Genomic DNA, 19,866 nt, shown 5'->3' with positions numbered 1-19,866 from the left:
ACTCGACCCTCGCGGTTGCGGAGGGGTCTGAGAGCAGGGGGACGTCTCGTTTTGAGGTTTCTAGAGGAACTATTGCCTCCGCTTCCCCCAATGTGGATGTACAGGGTGAGTTTTTCTCCCCTGAATTTGTGCTGCTGATGCATAAAGCTTTTATGTTTAAAAGAGCAATGCTGAGGCTCCTGACAATTCCTTTCGGACTGGGTTGCCTCCAGTTCTTGATAGCCCAGCGTCTGCTGGAGACTTTATTTCTTCCCCCGAGCTTTTGGCTGACGCTAAGCATAGACGTGTGAATACCCCATCTGAGGGGGACTCTTCACCCTGTTCTCCCCCGTGGTCTAGTTTCGGGGAGTCTGAGGGGTCTGGCAGGCCATCACGGACTGATGATCCAGACGAGGGTGGCTGCTTGCCACAGGAGTTGGATGACCCTAAAGCGGTTTGGATTTTCCACCGCAACGAGCTGCCAGCTCTCATTTCTGATGCCTTACAGGCCCTTTGTATTGAAGATCCTGACGAGGGCGCTGCCTCTTCTATTAATCCTCGGATGGCTAGTACTAAAAAGCCTTCTCGGGCTTTTCCCATGCATGCTTCCATCCAAGAACTTATTTCAGCTCAGTGGTCTGACCCTGATGGTGCCTTAAAGGTGGCCAGGGTTATGTGTCACCTTTACCCTCTGAGTGAAAGTCAGTTGGTCCTCTTTGGGATGCCTAAAGTGAATGCGTTAGTCACGGCTGTGACTAAAAAGACTACTCTCCCGGTGGAGGGAGGGGTTGCTTTGAAAGATATGCAGGACCGGCGGCTGGAATCCGCGCTGAAGCGGTCCTTTGAAATCTCCGGCCTTTCCTTATGGGAGGCTATTTGCTGTTCCTATGCAGCCTGGGCCTGCCTTTCCTGGTTGCAGCAGGTGGTTGAGCAGCCTGCCGATGGAATGGGTCCCCTCGCTGAGGTCGGCCCGCTTATGGAGTCTGCCCTGTCTTTTTCGGCTGATGCCCTTTATGATCTGGGTAGAGCTTCAGCTAAGCAGATGTCGGTGGCAGTTGCTGCCTGCCGCCTTCTTTGGCTCCGGCATTGGGCGGCTGACATGGTCTCTAAACAAAGGCTGGTGAAGTTACCCTTTCAGGGCCTCCTTTTATTTGGGGAGGATTTGGAGAAGATTGTTAAGGACCTAGGGGACTCTTAAGTCCCAACGGTTGCCTGAGGATAGGCTGAGGCCTTCTTCCAAAAGTCCTTCTTTTCCCTCCTCTTCCAGGCCATGTTTTCACGAAGCTCGCAGATATCGCCCAGGGCGCTCTGCGGTATTTGGTCAACGTACCCATTTCCAGCAGAGGAACTCCTGTGCGGCGTCCGGGCAACGCCCAGGAGTTCAGGGGCGTCCTCCATAATGATGGGGCGCTGGTCCACTCGTCAGTTCCCGCAGTAGGGGGTCGTCTCTCCCTCTTTCTCGAGGAGTGGACCAAGATTACTTCGGATCAGTGGGTCCTGGACCTGATCAGAGAAGGTTACCGACTAGAATTCGCTGCCCCGGTGGGAGACGTGTTTTTGGAGTCCCGATGTGGCACTGCCATCAAGCGGGCGGCGGTACATGAGACCTTGCAGGTGTTGCTGAAGCTCGGAGCGGTGGTTCTGGTTCCTCCCACCGAACGTGGCTGCAGTCGCTACTCCATCTATTTTGTGGTGCCTCAAAAAGGCGGGTCGTTCAGACCTATCCTCGACTTGCACAGAGTCAACGAGGCCTTAGGAGTGCGACACTTCCGCATGGAAACCCTGCGCTTTGTCATTGTGGCGGTACAGCCAGGAGAATTTCTCACGTCTCTGGACCTCAAGGAGGCGTATTTGCATATTCCCATCTGGCCGCCGCATCAGCAGTTTCTCCGGTTTGCGGTATTGAGCCAACATTTCCAGTTTTGCGCCTTGCCTTTCGGCCTGGCGACTGCCCCTCGGACTTTTTCTAAGGTGAAGGTAGTGGTGGCTGCCTTTCTCAGGCAAGAGGGTATCGGAGTTCACCCTTATCTCGACGACTGGCTCATCAGATCGGATTCGGCAGACGAAAGCCGACTTGCCACAGCCAGAGTTGTTACAGTTCTTCAGACTCTGGGTTGGGTGGTCAATATGCCCAAAAGTTACCTGACCCCCTCTCAGTCTCTCGAGTATTTGGGGGTCCGGTTCGACACAGCTTCGGGGTTTGTTTTTCTTCCCGACAAACAGGCGCCTCAGCTTCAGAATCAGGTCTGCCTGCTTCTGCGGATGCCTCGCCCTCGAGCTTGGGACTTTGTTCAGCTCCTGGGATTGATGACGGCCACCATAGAGGAGGTTCCCTGGGCGAGAGCTCACATGAAACCGCTGCAGCTTGCTCTGCTTCAGCAATGGTCTCCAATTTCCCAGGAATACCAACGCAGACTAAGGTGGCTTCCTGCGGCCCAGCGCAGTATGGATTGGTGGCTTTCCGACAGCATGCTGTGGCAGAGGATGCCACTGGCTCTTCCGTTTTGGTGTCTTGTGATAATGGATACCAGACTTTTGGGCTGGGGAGCTCCTTGCCGGGGACGCTATGCTCAGGGTCTGTGGTCCACCACGGAAGCGGAATGGTCCATCAATCGCTTGGAACTGAGAGCGATATTCCAGTCTCTTCTGGCCTTTCACAGGACGCTGGGGGGGTCTTCCTGTCCGAGTTCTGTCGGACAACAAGACAGCAGTGGCCTACATCAATAGTCAGGGTGGCACTCAGTGCAGGGCCCTGGCTGCGGAGGCGTCTCAGATCTGCGACTGGGCCGAGCGCCACCTAGAGCTGCTGTCCAGGGCTCACATAGCCGGTCAGAGCAACGTACAAGCTGATTTCCTCAGCAGACATCAAATCGACCCGGCGGAATGGGAACTGGCAGAAGAAGTTTTCTTCAAATTTGTGCCAAATGGGGGACTCCAGGCTTGGACCTCATGGCGTCAAGCGTAAATGCCAAAGTCCCTCGCTTTTTCAGCAGAAGGAGAGGTCCTCGCTCGGCGGGGTTGGATACCCTGGCTCAACCTTGGCCCCCGGGCCTCCTGTATGAGTTCCCCTCCCTGGCCCTTGATAGGGTGAGTACTACTTCGGATTCACCTGCACCGAGGATTGGTGATTCTCATTGCCCCGGATTGGCCAAGGCGTCCGTTGTACGCGGATCTCCGGCGGATGCTGGTGGACGCGCCTCTTCCTTTGCCTCAGGTTCCGAACTTGTTAGTTCAGAGTCCGGTGACTATGGAAGATCCTTGCTGCTTTGATCTTATGGCCTGGCTCTTGAGGGGGCGTAATTGAGGGACAAGGGCTATTCTAATAAAGTTATTGCCACGCTCTTGCAGGCTCACACAAAGTCTACCTCTGCGACTTATGTTCTCCGAGGACAAGCAGGCTGCTTGTTCTCACTGATGGGTGACGTCCACGGCAGCCCCTCCAATCGGAAACTTCACTAGCAAAGGCCTTTGCTAGTCCTCGCGCGCCCATGCGCGACCGTCTTCCCGCCCGAACCGGCTCGTGTTCATCAATCTTCTTTTGTCCGCGCTCGGGACGGTCGTGTTTAGCCGCCGTTTCGCGCCCCTCAAGTTGACCCTCGCGCGTATTCGCGATTTCGCTAAAAAAAAAGAAAGAAAGACCTCGGTCTTTGTCCCTTCCCGTGTGTCCAGTTTGTTTCCCCGACGTAAGTTTCCTTTCGCTTTCGGGGTAGGCCTTTTTTGTGGCCTCGGTACGGGTTTTTTCTCTCTCCCTTATTTTTGGTGCCCTTCGTCACCATCGCGAATTTTGATTTCGCTGGCGCGATTTTTCCGTCCATGTCGTCGAAGTCTCTCAGCGGCTTCAAGAAGTGCACCCAGTGCGCCCGGGTAATCTCGCTCACTGATAGGCACGCGTCGTGTCTTCAGTGTCTGGGGGCTGGGCACCGCCCGCAGGCCTGCAGTCTTTGTGCTCTTTTACAGAAGAGGACTCAGGTAGCGAGATTGGCCCAGTGGAACGTGTTGTTCTCGGGCTCTTCGTCAACAACAGCACCGGAAGCATTGAGTACATCGACGTCGACAGCATCAAGGTCTTCGACCTTGGCATCGAGGTATCGACCCTCTGCATCGTCGGTACCGAGACATCGGAAGGCTTCGTCGGCGTCAGTGGTACCGGGACCTCCGCTGTTGCTGATGTCGTCGGACGGTGGTGCTTCGACTGGAGTGCAGGTGAGGGCTGTCCATTCCCCTGCTAATGGCGGTGAGCCTTCGGGTGAGTCTCCTCCTACCCTGAGGGCTCCTGCGGTACAGCCCCCCCGAGACCGACCTTCTTCGGCCTCGGCCCCGAGGAAGAGACGGCTGGATTCTACGTCCTCCTCGTCAGTACCGGGAAGCTCCGGTGACATGCTTCGTTTGAAGAAATCAAAGAAGCATCGACACCGGTCACCTTCCCGCATCGGTACCGAGAGCTCTGGGTCGCCGAGGGAGTCGGCACCCAGTAGGCATCAGCACCGGGAGAACCGCTCACCCTCTGTTCAGGAGGTGTCGATGCGCTCCACCTTGGACAGCCCGGAACAGCCTCCACGCCCGGAACAGACTCTGACCTCGACGCCTGCATCGGCTTCCATGTCTTTCTCCACAGCCGCTCTGCACGAGAGTCTCCGGGCCGTTCTCCCAGAGATCCTGGGAGAGCTGTTGCGCCCTTCCCCTCCAGTACCGGGGTGCCTGCGCACCGGTACCATCGAGTGAGGCGCCGGCTGGCCCTTTGCCCGGGGTGAGGTCTCCGACATCGGTACCGCTTGCGGCCGCCTCCCAGGAAGACTCCTCGACAACATCGGTGGAGGGAGCTTCGCCGGTGCTGGCGAGGGAGTCTACCTCTCGACGCTCCCACCGTGGCCGTGTTTCCACGGAGTCGAGTCGGGCACGGCTTCAGACACAGGTTCATGAACTTGTGTCTGATACCGATGGTGAGGTCTCGTGGGAGGAGGAGGAGGACATCAGATATTTCTCTGACGAGGAGTCTGATGGCCTTCCTTCTGATCCCACTCCCTCCCCTGAAAGGCAGCTTTCTCCTCCCGAGAGTCTGTCTTTTGCGGCCTTTGTCCGGGAGATGTCTACGGCCATCCCCTTCCCGGTGGTCATGGAGGATGAGCCCAGGGCTGAAATGTTTGAGCTCTTGGACTATCCTTCTCCACCTAAGGAAGCGTCCACAGTACCCCTGCATCATGTCCTAAAAAAGACATTGCTGGCGAACTGGACCAAGCCTTTAACTAATCCCCACATTCCCAAGAAGATCGAGTCCCAGTACCGGATCCATGGGGACCCAGAGCTGATGCGCACTCAGTTGCCTCACGACTCTGGTGTGGTGGATCTGGCCCTAAAGAAGGCTAAGAGTTCTAGGGAGCATGCTTCGGCGCCCCCGGGCAAAGACTCTAGAACCTTAGACTCCTTTGGGAGGAAGGCCTACCATTCTTCTATGCTCGTGGCCAAGATTCAGTCCTACCAGCTCTACACGAGCATCCATATGCGGAACAATGTGCGGCAGTTGGCGGGCTTGGTGGACAAGCTCCCTCCTGAGCAAGCCAAGCCATTTCAGGAGGTGGTCAGGCAGCTGAATGCGTGCAGAAAATTCCTGGCCAGAGGGGTATATGATACCTTTGATGTTGCGTCCAGGGCCGCTGCTCAAGTAGTGGTGATGCGCAGACTCTCATGGTGCGTGCCTCCGACCTGGAGAATAGGATCCAGCAGCGGATTGCGGACTCCCCTTGCCGAGCGGACAACATTTTTGGAGAGAAAGTCGAACAGGTGGTAGAGCAGCTCCACCAGCGGGATACCGCTTTCGACAAGTTCTCCCGCCGGCAGCCTTCAGCATCTACCTCCTCAGGTAGACGTTTTTATGGGGGAAGGAAGGCTGTTCCCTACTCTTCTGGTAAGCGTAGGTACAATCCTCCTTCTCGACAGCCTGCGGCCCAGGCTAAGCCCCAGCGCGCTCGCTCTCGTCAGCAGCGTGCGCCTCAGCAAGGCCCTACGGCTCCCCAGCAAAAGCAAGGGATGAGCTTTTGACTGGCTCCAGCAGAGCATAGCCGACATCAACGTATCGGTGCCGGGCGATCTGCCGGTCGGGGGGAGGTTGAAAGCTTTTCACCAAAGGTGGCCTCTTGTAACCTCCGACCGTTGGGTTCTTCAAATAGTCCGGCAAGGATACACCCTCAATTTGGCCTCGAAACCTCCAAATTGCCCACCGGGAGCTCAGTCCTACAGCTTCCAGCACAAGCAGGTACATTGCAGAGGAACTCTCCGCCCTTCTCAGCGCCAATGCGGTCGAGCCCGTGCCATCCGGGCAAGAAGGGCTGGGATTCTATTCCAGGTACTTCCTTGTGGAAAAGAAAACGGGGGGGATGCGTCCCATCCTAGACCTAAGGGCCCTGAACAAATATCTGGTCAAGGAAAGTTCAGGATGCTTTCCCTGGGCACCCTTCTTCCCATGATTCAGGAAAACGATTGGCTATGCTCTCTGGACTTGAAGGACGCCTACACGCACATCCCGATACTGCCAGCTCACAGGCAGTATCTGCGATTTCAGCTGGGCACATGTCACTTCCAGTACTGTGTGCTACCCTTTGGGCTCGCCTCTGCGCCCAGAGTGTTCACGAAGTGCCTGGCTGTAGTAGCAGCGGCGCTTTGCAGGCTGGGAGTGCACGTGTTCCCCTATCTCGACGATTGGCTGGTGAAGAACACATCCGAGGCAGGAGCTCTACAGTCCATGCAGATGACTATTCGCCTCCTGGAGCTACTGGGGTTTATGATAAATTATCCAAAGTCCCACCTTCTCCCAGTGCAAAGACTCGAATTCATAGGAGCTCTGCTGGGTTCTTGGACGGCTCGTGCCTATCTCCCAGAGACGAGAGCCAACAACTTGTTGTCCCTCGTCTCTCGGGTGCGAGCGTCCCAGCAGATCACAGCTCGGCAGATGTTGAGATTGTTGGGCCACATGGCCTCCACAATTCATGTGACTCCCATGGCCTGCCTTCACATGCGATCTGCTCAATGGACCCTAGCTTCCCAGTGGTTTCAAGCTGCTGGGGATCTAGAAGACGTGATCCACCTGTCCACGAGTTTTCTCAAATCCCTGTATTGGTGGACGATTTGGTCCAATTTGACTCTGGGACGCCCTTTCCAAATTCCTCAGCCACAAAAAGTGCTGACTACGGATGCGTCTCTCCTGGGGTGGGGAGCTCATATCGATGGGCTTCACACCCAGGGAAGCTGGTCCCTCCAGGAATGCGATCTGCAGATCACTCTCCTGGAGTTACGAGCTGTCTGGAACGCTCTGAAGGCTTTCAGAGATCGGCTGTCCCATCAAATTATCCAAATTCAGACAGACAACCAGGTTGCCATGTATTATATCAACAAGCAGGGGGGCACCGGATCTCGCCCCCTGTGTCAGGAAGCCGTCAGCATGTGGCTCTGGGCTCGCCGTTACGGCATGTGGCTCCAAGCCACATATCTGGCAGGTGTAAACAACAGTCTGGTCGACAGGTTGAGCAGGATTATGCAACCTCACGAGTGGTTGCTCAACTCCAGAGTAGTGCGCCAGATCTTCCAGGTGTGGTAGATCTCTTTGCATCTCGAGCCAACCACAAGGTCCCTCAGTTCTGTTCCAGACTTCAGGCCCACGGCAGACTGGCATCGGATGCCTTCCTACTGGATTGGGGGGAAGGCCTGCTGTATGCTTATCCTCCCATACCTCTGGTGGGGAAGACTTTGTTGAAACTCAAGCAAGACCGAGGCACCATGATTCTGATTGCTCCTTTTTGGCTGTGTCAGATCTGGTTCCCTCTTCTTCTGGAGTTGTCCTCCGAAGAACCGTGGAGATTGGAGTGTTTTCCGACCCTCATCACACAGGACGAAGGGGCGCTTCTGCATCCCAACCTCCAGTCTCTGGCTCTCATGGCCTGGATGTTGAGAGCGTAGACTTTGCCTCTTTGGGTCTGTCAGAGGGTGTCTCCCGTATCTTGCTTGCTTCCAGAAAAGATTCCACTAAGAGGAGTTACTTCTTTTTATGGAGGAGGTTTGCCGTCTGGTGTGACAGCAGGGCCTTAGATCCTCGCTGTTGTCCTACACAGATCCTGCTTGACTACCTTCTGCACTTGTCTGAGTCTGGTCTCAAGACCAACTCTGTAAGGGTTCACCTTAGCGCAATCAGTGCACACCATTACCGTGTGGAAGGTAAGCCGATCTCAGGACAGCCTTTAGTTGTTCGCTTCATGAGAGGTTTGCTTTTGTCAAAGCCCCCCGTCAAACCTCCTACAGTGTCATGGGATCTCAATGTCGTTCTCACCCAGCTGATGAAACCTCCTTTTGAGCCACTGAACTCCTGCCATCTGAAGTACTTGACCTGGAAGGTCATTTTCTTGGTGGCAGTTACTTCAGCTCGTAGATTCAGTGAGCTTCAGGCCCTGGTAGCCCAGGCCCCTTACACCAAATTTCATCATAATAGAGTAGTCCTCCGACTCACCCTAAGTTCTTGCCGAAGGTAGTGTCAGAGTTCCATCTGAACCAGTCAATTGTCTTGCCAACATTTTTTCCCCGTCCTCATTCCTGCCCTGCTGAACGTCAGCTGCACACATTGGACTGCAAAAGAGCATTGGCCTTCTATCTGGAGCGGACACAGCCCAACAGACAGTCCGCCCAATTGTTTTTCTTTTGATCCCAACAGGAGGGGAGTGGCTGTGGGGAAACGCACCATATCCAATTGGCTAGCAGATTGCATTTCCTTCACTTACGCCCAGGCTGGGCTGGCTCTTGAGGGTCATGTCACGGCTCACAATGTTAGAGCCATGGCTGCATCAGTGGCCCACTTGAAGTCAGCCATGATTGAAGAGATCTGCAAAGCTGCGACGTGGTCATCTGTCCACACATTCACATCTCATTACTGCCTGCAGCAGGATACCCGACGCGACAGTCGGTTTGGGCAGTCAGTGCTTCAGAATCTGTTCGGGGTTTAGAATCCAACTCCACCCCTGCGAGGCCCAATTGACCATGTTTGTTGTTTTGAGTGAGCCTGGGGGCTAGAGATACCCTATCAATGAGAACAAGCAGCCTGCTTGTCCTCGGAGAAAGCGAATGCTACATACCTATAGAAGGTATTCTCCGAGGACAGCAGGCTGATTGTTCTCACAAACCCGCCCGCCTCCCCTTTGGAGTTGTGTCTTCCCTTGTGTTTGTCTTGCTACATACGGGACTGACGAACACGAGCCGGTTCGGGCGGGAAGACGGCCGCGCATGCGCGGTGCGCATGGGCGACGCGAGGACTGCCAAAGGCCTTTGCTAGTGAAGTTTCCGATTGGAGGGGCTGCCATGGATGTCACCCATCAGTAAGAACAATCAGCCTGCTGTCCTCGGAGAATACCTTCTACAGGTATGTAGCATTCGCTCTTGGGTCTGGCGCGCTTTTGAGGCATGGTGTACTCCAAAGTCTATCTCGCCAACTCTGACGACAGTCTCGCTTTTGCTGGACTTTTTTTTTTGCAGGACTTCCTGCAAAAGGGCCTGGCCTACAATTCCCTTCGAGTTCAAGTGGCAGCGTTGGCCTGCTTCTGGAGGAAAGTCTCCGGCTTGTCCCTCGCTGCTCATCCGGATATTGTCCGATTTCTCAGAGGAGCACTTCGTCTCCATCCTCCTTTGTGGTCGCCCTGTCCGGCTTGGAACCTGGGGCTCGTGTTGAAGGTGCTCCAGCGATCTCCGTTTAAGCCTCTTAAACGGGCTTCTGAGAAGGATGTAACTCTCAAGACAGTTTTTTTAGTAGCAATGACGTCGGCAAGAAGACTGTCTGAGCTTCAGGCTCTTTCCTGTTGGGATCCTTTTCTACGGTTCTCAGAATCTGGGGTAACTGTTCGTACGGTGCCTTCCTTTCTGCCTAAGGTGGTTTCAGCTTTTCACCTGAACCATCCCATTTTTCTTCCTTTCTTTTGTAAGGAGGAGTTTCCGGACTTCTTTGGGCAATTGCGCCTTTTGGATGTCCACAGGGCTCTGTGGCAGTATCCGCAGATGTCAAATGAGTTTTGGAATTCTGATCATTTATTTGTTCTGTTGGCAGGTCCCCGACGGGGGGTTTTCGGCATCTAAGGCCACTATAGCCTGCTGGCTTAAGGAACTCATTTTTTCTGCTTATCTGCTTTCAGGGCGGTTGCCGCCTGAAGCGTTTAAAGCGCACTCTACAAGGGCAGTGTCCTCTTCGTGTGCTGAAGCGGGTGTCTTTTCTGTTCAAGAGATCTGTCGTGCGGCTAAATGGGCTTCTCAGCTCTCTTTCGTGCGGCATTACAGGCTGGATGTGGCAGCGCGGCAGGATGCGCATTTTGGAGCGCAAGTGCTTTGTTCGCGGAGTTGCCTGTACCCACTCTACTTAGGGAATGCTTTGGTACATCCCATCAGATAATGGATTCATCTGCTGTTGATGACAAGGAAGGGAAAATTAGGTTCTTACCTTGATAATTTTCTTTCCTTCAGTCACAGCAGATGAATCCATGATCCCTCCCTGTCTGACTTTAGTTTTTGTACAGATGTTGCATACAGACATTGTGCCTCATCAGGAGTACTTGAAGACAAGCTATCAGAGTTACTACATGCTGTTTTTATTGCAGGAGGTTGATAACGTCCCTCCTTTGTTTGGTTATTGCTCCGGTTCTGGGGCGTTTGTTCTCTGTGAGGAAAGTTTGTTATTTTGCCTTTCTTATTCACTCTGCTTTGGAAATTTCATGTACTGAAGGCAGAGGGGGGCTGGGTGTCCAGGAACACCATGTGCTTTCAGTGTTCTCTATCTCCACCTGCTGGTAGGCGGATACAATCCATCAGTTAATGGATTCATCTGCTGTGACTAAAGGAAAGAAAATTATCAAGGTAAGAACCTAATTTTCCCATTACCACAAGGAAGCCCCTCCCTACCTAACCCTCCCTCCCTTCAAATATTATGTGCAGAAAGCAGTACATAGTCTGATGAAATTTAACTATAAGGACCATTACATATTGAGCAGCCTGTTTCGAGCAGTTGGAGTCAGTGTGTTCCAGAATGGGCTCCAACACATCTGAAATCTGTCACCAGCAGTAGAAGCAAAATCTCGGATACCCATTCGCTCCAGTCTCATCAAAAGAATTATACGAGAGCCATTCAGATAAAATGACCTGTTTCGTTGCTATTGTTGCTCTCACCACAAAGGATGCATATCTAGGTGGGGCGGGGTAGGCCCAATTTCGGGAAACCAAACAATCCAGGATCATAATACCATCCCACCTGCAACATCCTTGAAATAAAACTGCTTTCCATAAGACACAGCGTATAGAAGTCTGTTGAAAACCAGTTCTGAATGCTTGTGTTTGAGAGCAATAGGTTCTATGAATTCATCCAAATTGGCACTCCTGTAACTCCCCTGTGCAGGCCTTAGGGGTTTACTTAATGAGGGTTTTAAGATTAAGAGCATATAAATCCAATTCCAGATCTAGCTCCCATTGCCCAAAAGTTGTCCAAAATCCTTTGGAGGAATTACATTATACTGCGTCTTATGATAGAAAGAAACTAGTCCCCTATCCAGTTGTTCAGTACCTAACAGTTCCTCCAAGTTATGTCTTATACAAACACCAAGAGCTGGAGGAGGATCTAATAATCTAATATAATGGGGTGGTTGCACATAGGCATACTGATCCCCCTAGTGGAATTTGAAGCTTTTCTCAGAGATCCTCATAAGACAACAAGGACCCATCTTCTCTTTAAAAATGCTCTTAGAATAGTAGTTATTTATATATCTTTCTGTTGAATTTTTCCAGAGTTAGTAAACGATTTGTACAATACAGCATTGTTACTACATAGTGATATGCAGGTATGTCTAGCTAGTTTGTGCAGTATGTAGCAGAACAGCGAGGATGACTCAAGAATAAGTAGGTACGCTCCATGCATTGAGGCAAGTGGAAACTAATATGAGCTGCTAAACTCCCGAGTTGGCTGAAACACAGCTGTGTCGAGTCTCATTTGTCCTACAATAAACTGTTAAATCATCTGAAGCATCATCTACATATTCTTGAGTCATCTTTGCTGTTCTGCTACATACTGTATATTCTTGTGAAGATTTCTGTGTATACATTAGCTAGTTTGTGCACCGTTTGTGCTACAATACTTTAATCTCAAATACTTAAATTTATATTTATAATTATTTACCAACAGAGATGCTATGCAGCTGAATGTCATCGCAACTCGGGAACTCCTTTCCTTAGCCCAGAAAATGAAGAAGCTGGAAGTGTTCATTCATGTGTCGACAGCATATGCCAACTGCAACCGAAAGCACATTGAAGAAATTATTTATCCTCCACCCCTGGACCCTAGGAAACTGATTGAAGCTTTGGAGTAAGTGTTTTGATTTCATATCATTAATTCTGTATCTGTCTGGGACTTTCAGCAGATGTAACCAACTGTCAAAACAAGGTTAAATGTGGATCTTCCTTAGCGTATGCAGCAGATGAATCCAAGAACTGGTGGGTTGTGTCCATCTACCAGCAGGTGGAGATAGCGATTACAAAGCTGAAGGCAGTGATACCAGACAGCCAGCTCCTCCTTCACCTCAGTACATCACTATCTCCAGCAGGTGGTGGACGGCGCTTCAGCAGCTCCTGGATTTGTCCTGTTGGGGGATACTCCTGGGTCCTGTGGGCCAGTTGAGTTTAGGGGTGTCTGGCTGGTGGTGCCGACTTTGGGGGCATACTCAGTCTTCTGGGTCCCTGCTTCACCCTTTCCCCCCATGTCTCCCGGTCTTTAGAGCTCTAGCCTTCCTCACCAGTAAAAAAAAAAAAAAAACAAACAAACCAAGAGAGCTCCTTTGCCTTCATTTGGTAGAAGAAACAGAAGATTTCTGACAGGACCGAGCAGTACAGGGTTTCCCTGTCTTAGTGCTGTGCTTTCGGTCTGTGTGCCGCTTAGGCAGCAGGCTGCTGCGTTTGTGGGACTCTGCTTCTCCTCCGGAGACACCTGCTGTTCAGTGAGTCCCTGCCTTTCTCTTTCGGCGCGGGGGGTACCATGCTTAATATGGAGACGCTGGCGTTTGAAAGCTGTTCCCGCAGCGGTAGCAGATGCTGTGCAGCGGGATTCTGTGTGGTGGTATATTTGAATGCTGGGGAGGGAAGTGCTGAAGTTCCCCTTCCCCGAGCAGCCTTTTCCCGCACTAAAATGGCAGGAATGCGCACTTTTTTGCTGGCGTGGCCCTCTATTTTCTCCTGATATCAGCTCTGATCATTTCCCGCCCTGCGACCTTGATGTGGGCAGGGGGGAGGGGCGGCTTCTCCTAAAGGACCTTGCGTTCCATTAGCGACTGCTGGTCCAGGGGATTTCCCCTTTATTTTCTCCAGCCTTTGGTGTCCTTTACCAAAATCACTGTTGAGTCAGAAACTGTTTGCATGCAGCTGGGACAGTGGTACAAATTTTTCTCAAACTGCCCCCACTATGCAAATGGATCCAAGGAAAGAACAGAATTACTTTAAGCTGTTTCCATATCATCAAGCTGATCAATCCATAGACTGGTGGGTTGTGTCCATCTACCAGCAGGTGGAGATAGAGAGCAAACTTTTGCCTCCCTATATGTGGTCATGTGCTGCCGGAAACTCCCCAGTATGTTCTCTATCTCAGCAGGTGGTGGTCACACACAGCAGCAGCTCTGGCTAGGCCTCCAAGCCTAATTTTTAGGTTTTGTTGAGTGCCTGGGGTTGAGGGCTCTTCTTGAGCAAGTGCAAACCTGGTGGCGCCAGGTCCCTCCTTTTCTCCCCCCTCCCGCTGGCTCCGTTTAAAGACGTTCAAAAAAAATTTTTTTTTTTTTTTTAAAGGCGTTTATTTCGACGTTTATTTAAACGTTTATTGCAGCTACTCACTGGGACACCAGGTCGTTACAGCTCGGAGCGGACAGCAGGTAATTTTTACCTTTTTATAGCGGGCAGGGGGTTCCCCGATTTATCTCCACGTGGCATATGGCGTCGGAGGGCGAGGGCGTAAAGAGTCGCTCCCCTGATCGCTTGGGCGCTTCTAGAGGGGATGCGGGGGTCTTAAAGCCTGATTCGCCCTTGTTGGGTGACAGTTTCGTGGCCGATGAATGTCCCGGTCCTTCCTCCGGCGTGGCGATTTTTCCCGCCATAAACGCCCATCCCCCGCTCCTCGCCTCCGCCATCTTGGCCGGCCACGCGGCTCGGACGGCTTCTTCTTGGGCCGCCCTTGAGGTTGGAGACATTAATGCCATGAACGCCCTTAATTTGGGCGACGGCACAAAAGCGGCTAAAGTTAAGCGCCATTCTTCCCGCGCGGCTCCTTCGCGGAGTGTCGCGCCGGACGCCATTTTGGATGCGCAGCATGTCACTCCCCCGCTCTTGCGAGCGCCGGTTGAGGGTGCGTCTAGGGCTGTTGCCCAGGCTGCGGAAGTACACAGTCTGGGGGGTTTCTCCCCCGAGTTTGTTTTGCTGCTGCATCAGGCCTTCCTTATGCAAAACGCTGCCCCTGCTCCCTCGTCTGGTAAAGAGGTTGAGGTTCCCAGAGGTAAACGCCCTCAGGTTGATTCCCAGGCCTTGGAGGACTTTGTCTCCTCCGATGTAGATGAGGGCAGCGTATCTGAGGTCTACCAACGGTCCTTTGCGGATTCCTTGGAGGAGACGGATCCCCGCTCGGATGGAGCGGATGACCCCTCTGCAGCGTGGCTTTTTAGCTCAGAGGATTTGTCCAACCTGTTGGTACAGGCCATGGACACTTTGAAGATTTCCTCTCCGGAGGACGTCTCTCCCTCAGCCCCTGTTGGCTCTGCCATTATGCTGGGGACGAAGCGCCCGCCTAGAACCTTCCACGTGCATGATGCCATGCACACCTTAATTGCGGCTCAATGGGATGTCCCGGAAGTGAGCCTTAAAGTGGCTAGGGCTATGTCCCGCCTCTATCCTTTGACTGAAAGTGAACGTGAGGCCTATCTGTGGCCTACCGTGGATTCTTTAATCACTGCGGTGACTAAGAAAACGGCGTTGCCGGTGGAAGGTGGCACGGCCCTAAAGGACGCCCAAGACAGAAGATTGGAGGCGGCCTTAAGATCGTCCTTTGAGGCAGCTGCTTTAAGTTTGCAGGCCTCAATTTGCGGCTCCTATGTGGCCAGGGCGTGCCTGACTATGGTGCAGCGGGCTTTCCCCTCGGATCTTTCCTTGAGGGCTGATTGGCCGGCCCTGGAATCGGGCTTAGCCTATTTGGCAGACTTGCTGTATGATGTCTTGAGGGCCTCAGCGAAAGGCATGGCTCAGACAATCTCTGCGCAGCGGTGGCTTTGGCTGAAACATTGGTCTGCTGACCCCGCCTCTAAATCCCGCCTGGCTAGATTGCCTTTTAAAGGCAAGCTGCTCTTTGGGGTCGAGCTGGACAAAATCGTGACCGATCTCGGCACGTCTAAGGGCAAGAAGTTACCAGAGGTCAGGGTTCGGGCTAGTACTCGCCCTGGTACCTCCAGAGGACGGTTTCAGGAAGCCCGTCGGTACCGCCCGGGCAGGTCGGGCTCCTCTGCTCCCTCTTCCTTCAAGAAGAACTTCTCCCCCAAGCAGCATTCCTTTCGCAGAGACCGCCGTCCCGGAGGTGCTCCCTCCGGTCCTCCCCCAGGGTCTCGTACCCAATGACGGGGCCTTGGTCCACGCCCCAGTGCAGATTGGAGGACGGCTGTCCTCGTTTATGGGCGAGTGGACCACAATAACTTCAGACGCTTGGGTGCTGGAAGTCATCAGAGACGGCTACAAGCTAGAGTTCTGCCGACCCTTAAAAGACGGGTTTGTACTCTCTCCCTGCAAGTCTCCGGTCAAAGCTGTGGTAGTGCAGCAGACCTTGAACAATCTGATCCGCCTGGGGGCGGTCGTTCCGGTGCCAGAAAATCAGCTTAGCAAGGGATGTTACTCCTTTTTCTTTGTGATACCAAAGAAAGGAGGTTCTATACGGCCTATCCTCGACCTCAAAGGGGTCAATTGGGCCTTGAAAGTTCGGCACTTTCGCATGGAGACCCTCCGCTCTGTTATAGCGGCAGTGAAGGCAGGAGAGTTCCTGGCATCCTTGGACATCAAGGAAGCGTACTTGCATATTCCCATCTGGCCTCCTCATCAACGCTTTCTGCGTTTTGCAGTACTGGGCCGACACTTCCAGTTCAGAGCCCTCCCGTTCGGGTTGGCTACTGCTCCGCGGACCTTCTCCAAAGTAATGGTGGTCATCGCGGCCTTCCTGAGGAAGGAAGGAGTTCAAGTCCATCCTTATCTGGACGACTGGTTGATCCAAGCCCCCTCTTATGCAGAGTGCGGCAAAGCTGTGAACCGGGTGGTTGCTCTTTTGAGCTCCCTGGGGTGGATCATCAACTGGGAGTAAAGCCAGCTGCGCCCGACTCAGTCCCTGGAGTATCTGGGAGTTCGATTCGACACCCAAGTGGGCAGAGTGTTCCTGCCAGACAATCGGATTGTCAAGTTTCAGGCTCAGGTGAACTAGTTCCTAGTAGCCTCTCCTATTCAGGCTTGGGACTACGTGCAGCTGTTGGGCTCTATGACGGCCACGATGGAAGTAGTGCCCTGGGCCAGGGCTCATATGAGACCACTACAACAATCTCTGCTGCTGCGCTGGACTCCGATGTCGGAGGATTATGCTGTGCGCCTTCCCTTGGACCCAGCAGTGCGCAAGGCGCTGAGCTGGTGGACGCAGACAGACAAGTTGTCTGCAGGAATGCCTCTGGTGACCCCGGAGTGGATTGTCGTCACGACAGACGCCTCTTTGATGGGCTGGGGAGCCCACTGCTTGGGAAGGACAGCGCAGGGGCTCTGGTCTCCTGCAGAGGCAAGTGGTTTATCAACCTCCTGGAACTCAGAGCCATTCGGTTGGTGTTGTTGGAGTTCATCCCGGTACTGGTGTTGAAGCCTGTACGGGTCCTGTCGGACAATGCCACGGCTGTGGCCTATGTCAACCACCAGGGAGGTACCAAGAGCGCCCCTCTAGCCAAGGAGGCCATGAATCTATGCCAGTGGGCGGAAGCGAACCTGGAACAGCTGTCAACGGCCCACATTGCCGGAGTCATGAATGTCAAGGCGGACTTTCTCAGTCGCCATACCTTGGAGCCCGGAGAGTGGCAGCTATCTGCTCAGGCGTTCTTGGGCATCACGAAGCGCTGGGGCCAGCCGAGCCTAGATCTGATGGCGTCATCGGCCAATTGTCAAGTGCCGCGCTTTTTCAGCAGAGGACGGGACCCTCGATCCTGGGAGTAGATGCTTCTCTATGTGTTCCCGCCCTGGCCCATGTTGGGCAGGGTGCTAGACCGGGTGGCAAAGCATCCCGGCAGGGTAATCCTGGTGGGTCGGATTGGCCCAGACGTCCCTGGTATGCGGACTTGATCAGGCTCTCAGTCGGCGATCCTCTGCGGCTGCCAGTGGAGCAGGGCCTGTTTCATCAGGGTCCCGTGGTGATGGAGGATCCCTCCCCCTTTGGTCTTACGGCCTGGCTATTGAGCGGCAGCGTCTGAGAAAGAAGGGCTTCTCAGACAAGGTCATCGCCACTATGCTGAGAGCGAGGAAGCGCTCTACTTCTACTGCTTACGCCAGGGTTTGGCGTATCTTTGCAGCGTGGTGTGAAGCAGGCTCACTTTCTCCCTTCACTGCTCCAATTTCTTCAGTGTTGGCGTTCCTGCAAGAAGGTCTGGACAAAGGCCTGTCGCTCAGTTCCCTGAAAGTTCAGGTAGCGGCTTCTGGCTTGCTTCAGGGGCCGCCTGAAGGGTGCTTCCCTGGCTTCGCAGCCAGATGTGGTGCGCTTTCTCAAGGGAGTTAATCACCTGCGCCCTCCTCTGCACTCAGTGGTGCCTGCGTGGAATCTCAACCTGGTGCTAAGAGCATTGCAGAAGCCGCCTTTTGAACCCTTGTCGAGGGCATCTCTGAAAGACCTGACGTTGAAAGCAGTCTTTTTGGTGGCTATCACTTCAGCCAGAAGAGTTTCCGAGCTCCAGGCACTCTCATGTCGAGAGCTTTTTCTGCAGTTCACTGAGGCAGGAGTGACTATTCGCACAGTGCCTTCCTTCCTGCCCAAGATTGTTTTTCGCTTCCATGTGATTCAGCAGCTCTGTCTCCCTTCCTTTCGTAGGGAGGTCTACCCAGAGGAATACTCTGCTCCCAATTTCTGGATGTGAGACGAGTCATCATCAGATACTTGGAAGTGACCAATGATTTCCGGAAATCGGATCATCTGTTTGTCCTGTTTACAAGTCCTCGTAAGGGTCTGCAGGCTTCTAAGCCTACAGTGGCAAGATGGGCAAGGAAGCCATTGCAGCGGCTTAGGTGGCCGCGGGGAAGGCCCATACCTTTGCCAGGCATTACCGCTTGACTGTGGCTGCTCGGGCGGAGGCCCGGTTTGGAGCTTCAGTGTTGCGGTCAGGGATTTCTATGTCCCGCCCTGGGTGAGTACTGCTTCGGTACATCCCACCAGTCTATGGATTGATCAGCTTGATGATATGGAAGGTAAAATTATGTATCATACCTGATAATTTTCTTTCCATTAATCATAGCTGATCAATCCATAGCCCCTCCCAGATATCTGTACTGTTTATATTCTGGTTGAATTTTAGGTTCAAGTTTAGCCTTCAGTTACTTCAGGAGGACTTCGTGTTCAAGTTCTTCTTTCACTTGGATTCTTCAAGAGTTGAGACGAGTTTGTGTTACAGTGAGCTGCTGCATTCCTCTCCCCTCCGTTTTACGGGGCTGGATTGAGATTTAAATTCTGCCGGCACTCCCTCCCGCTTCGTGCGGCTGTAGGGCAGCTTTGTACCCCTCCTGCTTCGGCGGTGTTAGGGTCAGTCAGCTCCTCCCGCGGTTGCGGTTGCAGGATAAGCCAGATCCCCCCGCATCGGCGGGGTGGTGTCCCTCCCCCGCTCCGCGGGGATGAGCTGGACGGATTCCCCTCCCCCACTTGTGTGGGGATGAGCTGGGTTAATTCCCCTCCCCCGTTTCGGCGGTGGTGAGCTGGGCAGAGTGTCCCTTCGTGGGTGTAATTCTCTAAGTGCTGAGTCCTGCGGATGGAGCTTTGATATCGACATACTGAGGAGTTTCCGGCAGCACATGACCACATATAGGGAGGCAAAAGTTTGCTCTCTATCTCCACCTGCTGGTAGATGGACACAACCCACCAGTCTATGGATTGATCAGCTATGATTAATGGAAAGAAAATTATCAGGTATGATACATAATTTTACCTTCTATATCTTCTGAGCAGGATCTCCTCTGCTCTGGGACCCTTAAGTTGAACCTTTCTTCTTAAGAGAGCTTGACCTCAGTAGCCCTTTTCGTGATTGGGGGAGTTTTTCTGCCCATCTCGGGCAGGTGGGTTCTAGAGTGCTAAGCTTTCCAGAAGGAATCTGATGGTTCTGTGATGTGCCTTGTTATTTTTGGGATGCACGTCAGCCACTGGGGGCTTCTTTGGGTTGGGCCTGGCTGGTTTCTACTTGGATGGGAGACTGCCTGGGAATGCCAGGTGCAGTAGGCTTTCTTATTTTATTCTGCACCTTTTGCTCCTTTACAAGTGGGGGTTTCTAGGCTTAGTGCCTTTGGCTCCACCTTTCTTTGGGAAATGTTACATATTGTTATTTTCTGGGGCTAGTGCTCCATGGTAACCATGAAACTTCAGTGCTGTTGTCATGGGGGCTTTGCTCCAGGTGCAGTAGCTTCAGCAAAATAGTTTTCTTTTTCTGGAAGGTCACAGGTTTAATGCTGGTTTGTGCATCATATTAGAAACTGTGGCCCTCAGCTCCTTTTCTGTGGGGCATATTTTGCTTCCCTCTCTCATATTGCTTGCTTTGACAAGCAGTTCTTTCCATAGCTGGGACAGTTTATACTAGGCTACAGTGGCAAAGGTTA

The 19,866-nt window shown here is 53.0% G+C and overlaps 1 protein-coding gene across 4 annotated transcripts in view; it reads left to right on the top strand.

Moving 5' to 3' along the window:
* The window catches only part of FAR1 (fatty acyl-CoA reductase 1), a 175,196-nt gene that overhangs the window by 79,715 nt on the left and 75,615 nt on the right, over window positions 1-19,866 (top strand). For all 4 annotated transcript variants that reach the window (XM_030200956.1, XM_030200957.1, XM_030200954.1 and 1 more), the window contains exon 4: window positions 12,167-12,346. In XM_030200956.1, coding sequence (XP_030056816.1) covers window positions 12,167-12,346 — 180 coding nt within the window. The remainder of the gene's footprint in view (window positions 1-12,166; window positions 12,347-19,866) is intronic.

This window comes from Microcaecilia unicolor, chromosome 4, assembly GCF_901765095.1.
Source record: "Microcaecilia unicolor chromosome 4, aMicUni1.1, whole genome shotgun sequence".
Classification (NCBI taxonomy): domain Eukaryota; kingdom Metazoa; phylum Chordata; class Amphibia; order Gymnophiona; family Siphonopidae; genus Microcaecilia; species Microcaecilia unicolor.
The sequence above is the reverse complement of the archived record's forward strand: the minus strand, read 5'-3'. Positions and strand labels throughout refer to the sequence as shown.